The following is a 12,514-nucleotide window of genomic DNA, read 5'->3' as shown; positions in this document are numbered from 1 at the left end:
CTCTCTCTCTCTCTCTCTCTCTCTCTCTCTCTCTGTCTCTGTCTCTGTCTCTCTAGTTACCCTGCCCTTCTGCCAGGTCGCTGGTCGTGTCGCCACCATGGGGGTGGTTACTGACTCTGGCATCATGATCTCTACTCAATCAGTGGAGTTGGACGAGGAGAGTGAAGGCCCACCTATCCTGCTTCATAGTATCTCTCTGGACTCAGAGGAAGGGGTCGGTTTCGTTCCTTCCTCCGGCGCCGAATCACCCTTCATGCCTATCCGCCGGTCGGACCACCACCAGACCCCCGGGGCAGGAGGAGGGTCTTTCCTCACGACAGGAACCAGTAACCTGGGTGTGAGGATGGACCCTCAGGGCCCCCTGGAGCCCAAGCACTCCCCTAAGCTGGAACACAAAGCTGTGACCCGCGTCAAGAGTATGCTGAGCATCGAGGCCCCACCCATCCAGCCAACCAATCAGCAGAACCAGAGACCCAAAGGAGAGGAGTCTCCAATGTCCCCATCGTTCCAGCCTCTGATCCCTGAGCCTGGTGGGGTAGCCTCCAGCCGCTCCCTGGGACGGCCAGGGTCTAACCCCAACTCCCTCTGTAAGAAGGGCGAGGCCTGCGGCGAGCTGGCGGGGGTCTGCACCATCGACAGGGTGGTCCTGAGGAGGAGTGAGGAGGAGTCCTTCGGTCTGGACCTGGAGATCAGATCCTGTCCTCTGAAGGTGGTGATCACTGGACTGAGGCATGGAGGAGCGGCCGAGAGGGTGCGTTGTTTACCCAGCCTGGAATCCAAACTGTTATTGCACCATATCTGGTTTGGAGTCCAGGCTAATGTCTACAGTACACAGACATCACAAATCATCCGTGTTAACACTGGTACCAGGAGTTAATCAAAAGTCAATCAGCCAGACAATATGTATCTAACTGCAGTACACTGATAAAATCAGCCAGACAATATGTATCTAACTGCAGTACACTGATAAAATCAGCCAGACAATATGTATCTAACTGCAGTACACTAATAAAATCAGCCAGGCAATATGTATCTAACTGCAGTACACTGATGCAATCAGCCAGGCAATATGTATCTAACTGCAGTACACTGTTAAAATCAGCCAGGCAATATGTATCTAACTGCAGTACACTGATACAATCAGCCAGACAATATGTATCTAACTGCAGTAGTCTGATAAAATCAGCCAGGCAATATGTATCTAACTGCAGTACACTGTTAAAATCAGCCAGGCAATATGTATCTAACTGCAGTACACTGATAAAATCAGCCAGACAATATGTATCTAACTGCAGTACACTGTTAAAATCAGCCAGGCAATATGTATCTAACTGCAGTACACTGATACAATCAGCCAGACAATATGTATCTAACTGCAGTACACTGATAAAATCAGCCAGGCAATATGTATCTAACGGCAGTATTCTGATACAATCAGCCAGACAATATGTATCTAACTGCAGTAGTCTGATAAAATCAGCCAGGCAATATGTATCTAACTGCAGTACACTGATAAAATCAGTCAGACAATATGTATCTAACTGCAGTACACTGATAAAATCAGCCAGACAATATGTATCTAACTGCAGTACACTGATAAAATCAGCCAGGCAATATGTATCTAACTGCAGTTTTCTGATCCAATCAGCCAGTATACAATAGTACGTCCTCAATAAAACTATTAAGCTGGCCTCCCGTTCCTTGCCCTAATGTCTTCATCCTTCTTTACAAAACTCTGCTTTGTTTGATCTCTACACCGTCCCCTTTTTATGACCTCATACACTGTACCTTTTGAGTTGTGACCCTTATGACCTGGTTGCAGGAATCCCAGGGCAGGATGTGTGTTGGGGACGAGATCGTGTCGATTGGGGACACACAAATGTGCTCCTCGTCCTATCACGACATCTGTGAGCTCATGCACAATCTCCCTGTGACCCTCACGCTAGAGGTCAAGAGGCCCATGTCAGGTGAGTCCATGTCAGGTGAGTCCATGTCAGGTGAGTCCATGTCAGGTGAGTCCATGTCAGGTGAGTCTATGTCAGGTGAGTCCATGTCAGGTGAGTCCATGTCAGGTGAGTCCATGTCAGGTGAGTCTATGTCAGGTGAGTCCATGTCAGGTGAGTCCATGTCAGGTGAGTCCATGTCAGGTGAGTCCATGTCAGGTGAGTCCATGTCAGGTGAGTCCATGTCAGGTGAGTTAACCCCAGGTAGCATGAAGGGGTTTTAATGCCAGTCAGTATTCTGACAGTGATCATAATCTGTAATATCATGTTATGTCATCCTTATGACAGCATTATAACAACCAGGGCACTTGGGACTGTTTCCACCTTAATACTAACTAAAATAACATAACAAATCTTTAAAAAAAAAACAACTGTCCAGCACTCATAATAGGAGCTCACCTGGAGGGATCAGAGACAGAGACTCTCCACATCACCTGTGGTGTTGGAATAAAACGTACAAAATAACCTTTTGTCCTTTCTTCTACCTTGAAGTAATCATTGATACAAATTGATGGATGTAAGCAATGATGTAACCATCACATAGCTCTCACCTATCCAATCAATATCAGATCGACATCGAGACGAGGGAAGGGAGGAATAAAAGGAAGCATATTTAATTATAAGGATAGATAATTTGAATGATAAAAACATTTAGTCGAAAAAAATAAGATGAAACTTGACCAAACTATCCTTCACTACGCCACTCACTAGTCACTAAGAGCACAGTCTGTCTTCCTTTCACCCCTTTCCATCCTCCCTAATGCTGCCTTCCCTAAGACATAGGACCTCAGCTGTCTGCCCTCTGCTGGCAGTACCCTAACCCTGCACCCCAAAGGGAACAGCATGCTGCTGGCTTTGTATCCATGGTGACTATCCATTTATTTACCTCAGTAGTTGACCAGTAGTTGACCAAGGGTTGCAAAATTCCACTAACTTTCCCCAAAATTCCCATAAATCCTGGTTTGAGGATTCTGGATTTCCTGCTTATTTTCCTCCAGATTCCGGGAATCTTCCAACCAGGATTTCTGGGAAATCAGGGAATGTTAGGAAAGTTACCGGAATTTTGCTAAATCTACCAGTAGTAGATCCGTAGGAGTTCGTAGAAGTCCCCCGCTTCCACATGCCTTATTAGCTAGAATTAGCTGACATTAGATTTTGCGTACGCTTTTGTTGTTATTTTGGGGGACGTTGTGTGATTTCTGTGAGTTGCTTATTGGTCACTTATTGGTTACTGTCTTTCTGGAACTACACCGTTTTTGAGGTGGCTGCCTCGGCACTCACAACAACAACAACTAACCTAATCTGAAGAAGAGTAGCCTAACTGTGTGTGCCTAATATTCTGTCTGTGTGTCGTTGTCTGCCTGTCTCTGTGTGGGAAGTGTGGAGCTCAAACCACCCTCTTCTTTGTATAGCATAATGATATACAATAACAGTGTATTTGTCATCCATTGCATTCATCATTTTTAACTTAATGCACAACAGACTAAGCCTGGCATCCAAACTGATGCTCTGTGAAACCATGGTGAGCACAGCTTTCAGTCTGGTTTAACCAGGCTATAACAGACTTGCTTCTGCTGGGCTGTAGACCGAACAGGGCCTGCTGGTTCGATCCACAGAAGCTTTCCTTTCCACATCAGATTTGAGGAATTTGTCATTTGATCCGAGAGCCTTTTCCAAAGCCTTTTTAGATATTGGGAATCCAGGTCAGTGGAAATGCTCTGGCGTCAAAGGAATGTTGATTTGTAAAACAGATACAGTATGTCAACTTACTTCCTGGTATGTCTGTCGTTATTGGTGCATTCGGTCACGTGATTAGTATTAATGAATATGCCATTAAATACTGACGTCCCATTGGCTCATTTCACAACTCTCTCATATCTGGTTTAAAGTGGCTTGATTACATGAGGTTGCTGAAATTAAATGTCTCATTCAGTTGAAGAATGAATGTACATTCTAGACAGAATGAGAATACTACTTGTTATTTTATGAGAAGAGGTGATTTCAAAGTATGTGTTTTGTTTTAACATGTTGTTAAATTGCACTTTAGTAAATGTAGTTAATAGAATAAGGTTCTCCATGTTGTTTCTGTAGGAATTACAGTGTTAGGCCTACTACACTGTAGGTATACAGTGTAGGTATAAGAGCAATTTAACATTAAGTGTCACACAACCAAAACCTAACGGCCTCTGAAGTAATTAATGAATCTCTCCTCATACAGCTGTAGATCGCCTGTCCAGCCTCATGATGTCATCGGGGAGTTGTGATGTCACGGGACCCTCCAGACTTCCCCAGGAAGCCAATGGGGGGGCTCCAAATCCAGGAAGTCCCTCCTCCTCCTCCTCCTCCTCACCGACCAATCCCAAACCCACAACCCTAATCAACCACAACCACAGCAATGATATACCGGTCACCTACATTGATGACGTCATAACCAAACTAAGCTCCTCCGATGTAAAGAGCCCCCTCTCTTCCAATACCATCAAAGCCCCTTCAGAAGCACAACATACAGAGACTATGGCCTGTAAGTCAGCTGTAGACAGCAAGGCCCTGCCAGAGAATGAGAAAAGCACAGTTCAGACTCCTCCAACATTGCCCAGTCAGTTAGATTTCTCTGTCTTGGACTCTGGAAAGAAATGCTGCCTCATGCCTGTGGGTAAAACATTCTTGAACAATTACTCCAGAAACTTTAGCAGTAATCTCACAGATGAGGGAATGAATGCTCTTTCTAACAGGGTGGAGAGACCCCCCGGTGCCTCTGCTGCCGATTCGAACTGCAACATGTACGACATGGTTGGCGACAGTGATTCGGAGAGCGAAGACACTGCCACCGACAACAGCCGTGGCGCTGCCGGCGATAACAAACCGGCGAGCCGCAGTGTCGGCGCTGGGCCCCAGAACACGGATTCTGATGAGGAAGAAGTAGAGATTTGTTACAGTGAGGCCCAGCGACCCAGCACTCTGAGTCAGGCAGCGCTGACTCACCTAACAGATGGGCCATTGTCTCCACAGCTCCCTATCTCTATCTCTGGCTCTGACAGCAGCCACAGTACAAAGGAGACTGGGCCCTTTGATGTAGCACTAGACTCTGCTTCTTCCTCCTCCTCCTCCGCTGTCGCTACTGCTTCAGCGGTCTCCCAGCAAAATGAAGACTGCTCTGTTGTAACAACCCAATCCAACCCCGATCAGAAAGCATTCCCCTCACTGTCTCGGGGTCTGCCTGCCTCTGGCTGTCAATCCTCAGCTGCCTGTCTGGCTGTGGAGGCCAAAGGTTCCCCTTGCCAAGTAATGCCCCGCCAGTCTTCCAAGGACACAGATTCTGTGCCCACTACAAACCCTGCAGGGCCTTCAGAATGTGGTGTCAACAGGGTTTGTGACACTGTTATAACACATCCAATAAAACCCAGCCATGCTCCTTCATTAAGCGTCTGCAGCACCCCCGTTGCGGCGGCTAGCCGCAACTTCGCGCGACAGAGTCAGGAGAGGTCAGCCCGACTCCGTACAAACGTTTCACCGGCTGCGGCTTTAGGGAAACTATCTAACACACAATCGTCATCATCTCACTCAGCGGTGGGAGAGGCAAATCCCTCCAATTGTAGCAATGTCTGGTCAGGCGCATCTAAACCATTGTCAACATCGCTAACAACAAGAGACAGTGAGAGAAAGAAAGTTCCCTCATCAATATCGCTAACAACAAGTGACAGTGAGAGAGAGAAAGTTCCCTCATCAATATCGCTAACAGCAAGAGACAGGGAGAGAGAGAAAGTTCCCTCGTCAATATCGCTAACAACAAGTGACAGTGAGAGAGAGAAAGTTCCCTCATCAATATCGCTAACAGCAAGAGACAGGGAGAGAGAGAAAGTTCCCTCATCAATATCGCTAACAACAAGAGACAGTGAGATAGAGAAAGTTCCCTCATCAATATCGCTAACAACAAGAGACAGTGAGATAGAGAAAGTTTCCTCATCAACATCGCTAACAAGAGACAGTGAGAAAGAGAAAGTTCCTTTGTCAACATCGCTAACAACAAGAGACAGGGAGAGAGAGAAAGTTCCTTCGTCAACATCGCTAACAACAAGAGACAGGGAGAGAGAGAAAGTTCCTTCGTCAACATCGCTAACAACAAGAGACAGTGAGAGAGAGAAAGTTCCCTCATCAATATCGCCAACAACAAGAGACAGGGAGAGAGAGAAAGTTCCCTCATCAATATCGCTAACAGCAAGAGACAGGGAGAGAGAGAAAGTTTCAACATCGCTAACAACAAGAGACAGGGAGAGAGAGAAAGTTCCCTTAACATCCCTGGACCTCAGGTTGGTCCAGAATAACCCTACTAGTCCCTCTCTCAGGACGTCCGGTTCCAAATTAGTCAACAACATTTCAACAGACAGTCCTCTATCCAGCAGTAGCAGCAGGCTCAGAGTCAGTGACAAAGTCCAGAAGACCAGTAGCACTGCACCCAAAATGAAGGGGCTCAACATCAAGAGTAAAACTAAACCCCAGGAGCAGCTTTCCCCAAAACCAGCCAGAGCAGAAAGTCCGTCGGTTCTGAGGAAAGCCAACAACACTTCTCCGCTCCAGTCCCCCAAACTGCAAGCCAAGAAGGTGGGCTCCCCCCTGCAAACCAGGAATGTGGATTCCCCTCTGCTTACCAGGAAGACAGCCGTAAACAGCAGCCTAAAGAGTAAACAGCAAGACCGGAGCAGCAGTAGCCCTGCCACGCCTGGAACAGACGGAGGCCAGGACAAACCCACAACCACTACTACGCCAGAACCAATCAGCCAATCACAATCAGCTACCAAGATGAAGGTAGAGGAGCACCGTCTACACAAAGAGGTGGAGCAAGGGATTTTGGCGGTGGCCAAGTCAAAAGAACGACCAGAGGCAGTCCCGATTACCCAGAGGACCTTCATCGAGGTGCAACTCTCATCTTCTACTATTTCTCCCTCCTCTTCGCCTACACCAGTTCTGGCACCAAAGGAAACTGTGAATTCAAAGGATTACTCAATTACTCATACCACAAATATTACTCAACACAAGGATCAGGTCAATGGAAGTCCAGTAGAGACTAGCCTATGGCCAGGAACCCTTGCAACCCCTGGCTCGGTGTGTAATCTTGAAAAGGTCAACGACACTACCAGTAATTCAGCAGTGAACTCAATAGTCCTACAATCCGTAGAAGGGGTTCCTTTGCCTATGGGCAATGGTCCCATAGACATCTCTCACATGAACTGTAGTATAACAGAGACGGATGAAACTGAGAGCCTCAAAGCCAACAAGTCCAAACTGAAGGCGATGGAGCGTCATAGTTTCTCCACAGACAACAACGTCTCAGGGGATCCCAACCCGTTCTCTGTCCGCCAGAGGATCAAGTCATTTGAGAACCTGGCCAGCTTCGACAAGCCAGTGCTCAAATGCATCAACATCCAGTCCTTTGCTCAGTCCTATGCTCTGACAGCAACGTTGAAGCCGCCTCTCAACCGGAGACTGTCTGGCTACATATCTGGATCCGTGAGCTCCGTAGACTGTCGCTCGCTACGAAGGAGCTTCAGTTCGTGCATCGACAACCTCAACGCATTAACCCCGTTGACCCCAATGTCGCCTCAGCTTCGCAAGTCACCGTCGAGCTTGACCCTCACAAACTTTGACCTGTTGACGCAAAGCTGCAGCACTAGCGAAGCTCCCCTCGGACAAAACCAGGACAAACTTGCAGGTGGAGAAAGTCCCAGAATCTCCCCAGGAGTCGTAACCCTAACCCCTCAGACACCCCCAGTGATGCGGAGTCGCCAGGCCCGAGGCCATGCCAACCTGTCCAGGTCTAGACTGAGGGAGCTCAGGGCCCTTAGCATGCCAGACCTAGACAAGCTCTGCACCGATGACTTCTCCAGTGACCCAGGGACCAACGCCACCATTAAGACGGAGCTGGAGATACACCCAGCCAGGCCCAAAGAGGTCGTTCAGAACCAGACAGGGGGCTGTTCCCCGCCTGCTAACCCCACCGGGGTGCACCCGACCAGGGCCAGCTGGGCGGACGCTGGGGCCAACCTGGACCCCATCCAGAGGAAAACCAACTGGCAGCAGACAGATATCCAGAACTGGTCCATCAGGTAAGTGAGAACACCAACCCTGTCTATACTATTTCTACAATAGGATTCAAATATCCAATACGTAAATCCTCCCAAAGTTGTAGACAGACAGACACACAGAGACACACGCACACTCACACACAGACAGACACACACACACACACACACACAGACACACGAGTAAAGCAGTAAGTCACAGCCCATATTGGAATGTTCTGTTTCCTCTGCAGTTTGACAGTGCTGGCTGGCTCTCCGGTGGAGCAGAGTAAGCTACAGGCGGTCCTGGCCTCCGTGTCCACCAAGACAGACGTGTTGGCCCTGCTACAGGAGGCCAAGGCTCTCTCTGAGGTAACCGGTAACACACACACCAACACACACACACACACACACACACACACACACACACACACACACACACACACACACACACACACACACACACACACACACACAACTTTGTCTAATGATTTGTTCCCTGCCAAAAGGTCAGCCATAAAGTCAGCCATAAAGTCAGCCATACACTCAGCCATACACTCAGCCATAAAGTCAGCCATACACTCAGTCATAAAGTCAGCCATACACTCAGCCATACACTCAGCCATAAAGTCAGCCATACTCTCAGCCATAAAGTCAGCCATACTCTCAGCCATAAAGTCAGCCATACACTCAGCCATAAGTGTATGGCCATAAAGTCAGCCATACTCTCAGCCATAAAGTCAGCCATGAACTCAGCCATAAACTCAGTTTTGCACACACTGCATATTGAAGTTTCCCTTCATGCTTTCTCAAAGATATCCCATATGATGCTGACAGGGCCCTTTGTCTTAACTCTCTCCTGCCTCACCACCTGTCTCTCCTCCCCTACCACCTGTCTCTCCTCCCTGACCACCTGTCCCTCCTCCCTGATTACCTGTCTCTCCTCCCTGTCCCTCCTCCCTGATTACCTGTCTCTCCTCCCTGTCTCTCCTCCTTGTCTCTCCTCCCCTACCACCTCTCTCCTCCCTGATTACCTGTCTCTCCTCCCTGATTACCTGTCTTTCCTCCCTAACCACCTGTCTCTCCTCCCTGTCTCTCCTCCCTGACCACTTGTCTCTCCTCCTTGTCTCTCCTCCCTGTCTCTCCTCCCTGTCTCTCCTCCCTGACCACCTGTCTCTCCTCCCTGTCTCTCCTCCCTGACCACCTGTCTCTCCTCCCTGACCACCTGTCTCTCCTCCCTGTCTCTCCTCCCTGACCACCTGTCTCTCCTCCCTGTCCACCTGTCTCTCCTCCCTGTCTCTCCTCCCTGTCTCTCCTCCCTGACCAGCTGTCTCTCCTCCCTAACCACCTGTCTCTCCTCCTTGTCTCTCCTCCCTGACCACCTGTCTCTCCTCCTTGTCTCTCCTCCCTGTCTCTCCTCCCTGTCTCTCCTCCCTGACCACCTGTCTCTCCTCCTTGTCTCTCCTCCCTGTCTCTCCTCCCTGTCTCTCCTCCCTGACCACCTGTCTCTCCTCCTTGTCTCTCCTCCCTGTCTCTCCTCCCTGTCTCTCCTCCCTGACCAGCTGTCTCTCCTCCCTGACCACCTGTCTCTCCTCCTTGTCTCTCCTCCCTGTCTCTCCTCCCTGTCTCTCCTCCCTAACCACCTGTCTCTCCTCCCTGTCTCTCCTCCCTGTCTCTCCTCCCTGTCTCTCCTCCCTGACCAGCTGTCTCTCCTCCCTGACCACCTGTCTGTCCTCCCTGACCACCTGTCTCTCCTCCCTGACCACCTGTCTCTCCTCCCTGACCACCTGTCTCTCCTCCCTGACCAGCTGTCTCTCCTCCCTGACCACCTGTCTCTCCTCCCTGACCACCTGTCTCTCCTCCCTGACCACCTGTCTCTCCTCCCTGACCACCTGTCTGTCCTCCCTGACCACCTGTCCCTCCTCCCTGACCACCTGTCTCTCCTCCCTGACCACCTGTCTCTCCTCCCTGACCACCTGTCTCTCCTCCCTGACCACCTGTCTCTCCTCCCTGACCACCTGTCTGTCCTCCCTGACCACCTGTCTCTCCTCCCTGACCACCTGTCTCTCCTCCCTGACCACCTGTCTGTCCTCCCTGACCACCTGTCTCTCCTCCCTGACCACCTGTCTCTCCTCCCTAACCACCTTTCTCTCCTCCCTGACCACCTGTCTCTCCTCCCTGACCACCTGTCTCTCCTCCCTGTCTCTCCTCCCTGACCACCCGTCTCTCCTCCCTGACCACCCGTCTCCCCTCCCTGACCACCCGTCTCCCCTCCCTGACCACCTGTCTCTCCTCCCTGACCTCCTGTCTCTCCTCCCTGACCACCTGTCTCTCCTCCCTGACCACCTGTCTCTCCTCCCAGACCACCTGTCTCTCCTCCCTGTCTCTCCTCCCTGACCACCTGTCTCCCCTCCCTGACCACCTGTCTCTCCTCCCTGACCACCTGTCTCTCCTCCCTGACCACCTGTCTCTCCTCCCTGTCTCTCCTCCCTGACCACCTGTCTCCACTCCCTGACCACCTGTCTCTCCTCCCTGACCACCTGTCTCTCCTCCCTGACCACCTGTCTCTCCGCCTTGTCTCTCCTCTCCTCCCTGTCTCTCCTCCCTGTCTCTCCTCCCTGTCTCTCCTCCTTGTCTCTCCTCCCTGACCACCTGTCTCCCCTCCCTGACCACCTGTCTCTCCTCCCTGACCACCTGTCTCTCCTCCCTCACCACCTGTCTCTCCTCCCTGACCACCTGTCTCTCCTCCCTGTCTCTCCTCCCTGACCACCTGTCTCTCCTCCCTGACCACCTGTCTCTCCTCCCTGTCTCTCCTCCCTGTCTCTCCTCCCTGACCACCTGTCTCTCCTCCCTGACCACCTGTCTCTCCTCCCTGTCTCTCCTCCCTGTCTCTCCTCCCTGACCACCTGTCTCTCCTCCCCGACCACCTGTCTCTCCTCCCTGTCTCTCCTCCCCGACCACCTGTCTCTCCTCCCCGACCACCTGTCTCTCCTCCCTGACCACCTGTCTCTCCTCCCTGTCTCTCCTCCCTGACCACCTGTCTCTCCTCCCTGACCACCTGTCTCTCCTCCTTGTCTCCCCTCCTTGTCTCTCCTCCTTGTCTCTCCTCCCTGTCTCTCCTCCCTGTCTCCCCTCCCTAACCACCTGTCTCTCCTCCCTGTCTCTCCTCCCTGTCCACCTGTCTCTCCTCCCTGTCTCTCCTTCATTCACAATCCATTCACCCAGTTCAATGTAACATCTATAGATTTAGGCTGTTAATGATACTTGCATTTTTCCTATACCCATCATGATGTTGCTACAACCTAGCCTACAGTGGTTCGTCCTTTAAAAGTTGCAGCGTACTGCAGCACAGCATGCGTGGTGCCGCAGAATTCTATGGCACATTATTTAAGTGCCAACCACCGGTACCATTAATGCCAGTTATTGCTAGTTTGACCACCAGAGGGCATCTTTGAGAAGCATTTGATAGCCTTCAATAGTGGCTGTACTAGAGAATTTAAAACCTTTTTTTGTAAGAACATAGTATATGGGACTGATTTTAAGAAATTTTGCTTAATTCATTTGACTAATATTATGGTGTTTCTATTCCAAGAACAACGAAAAACCCTCTGGGATTCTGTTAGGATAAAATATGGCGCTGTACAACGTGACGGTCAGGAGTAGGCTACAGTACTTGGCTATTTCGCCAAAGATTCCCCGTGTCGTGCGGGCACGTGGGAAACTGGGGTTCAATTCCCCGACGGGGAGGAAGGAGTAGGCTGTAGAAAATAAAAAAATCTCATTGATTTGTCAAGACCAGTCCCCATGATTGTCTCAGAGCAGCGCGAAACGGTGCTAAAATAGTTGTAGGCTTTTTCTTCAAATCTTTTGCTTCAAATCCTATTGCTTCTAACTTCAATATGCTCTTTGGGGCGGCAGAGTAGCCTAGTGGTTAGAGCGTTGGACTAGTAACCGAAAGGTTGCAAGATCGAATCCCGAGCTGACAAGGTACAAGTCTGTTGTTCTGCCCCTGAACAAGGCAGTTCAGGGGCAGACTGTTCCTAGGCCGTCATTGAAAATAAGAATTTGTTCTTAACTGACTTGCCTAGTAAAATAAAAAAATCTAATGTATTTATATAGCTCTTCTTACATCAGCTGATATCTCAAAGTGCTGTACAGAAACCCAGCCTAAAACCCCAAACAGCAAGCAATGCAGTTGTAGAAGCACAGTGGCTAGTCCTCTTCTGGCTGTGCCGGGTGGAGATTATAACAGAACATGTTCAAATGTTCTTAAATGACCAGCATGGTCAAATAATAGTAATCACAGTGGTTGTCGAGGGTGCAACAGGTCAGCACGGCCAGGTGGACTGGGGACAGCAAGGAGTCATCATGCCAGGTAGTCCTGAGGCATGGTCCTAGGGCTCAGGTCCTCCGAGAGAGAGAAAGAAAGATAGAGAGAGAGAATTAGAGAGAGCA

The 12,514-nt window shown here is 49.9% G+C and overlaps 1 protein-coding gene across 1 annotated transcript in view; it reads left to right on the top strand.

The window, feature by feature from the left end:
- The window catches only part of LOC115199683 (PDZ domain-containing protein 2), a 234,912-nt gene that overhangs the window by 207,471 nt on the left and 14,927 nt on the right, over positions 1 to 12,514 (top strand). Inside the window, exons 19-22 of the mRNA XM_029761990.1 lie at positions 57 to 751; positions 1,823 to 1,982; positions 4,222 to 8,104; positions 8,314 to 8,431. Coding sequence (XP_029617850.1) covers positions 57 to 751; positions 1,823 to 1,982; positions 4,222 to 8,104; positions 8,314 to 8,431 — 4,856 coding nt within the window. The remainder of the gene's footprint in view (positions 1 to 56; positions 752 to 1,822; positions 1,983 to 4,221; positions 8,105 to 8,313; positions 8,432 to 12,514) is intronic.

The sequence above is a fragment of the Salmo trutta genome, chromosome 9 (assembly GCF_901001165.1).
Source record: "Salmo trutta chromosome 9, fSalTru1.1, whole genome shotgun sequence".
NCBI lineage: Eukaryota > Metazoa > Chordata > Actinopteri > Salmoniformes > Salmonidae > Salmo > Salmo trutta.
This window is presented reverse-complemented; position numbering and strand designations above follow the sequence as displayed.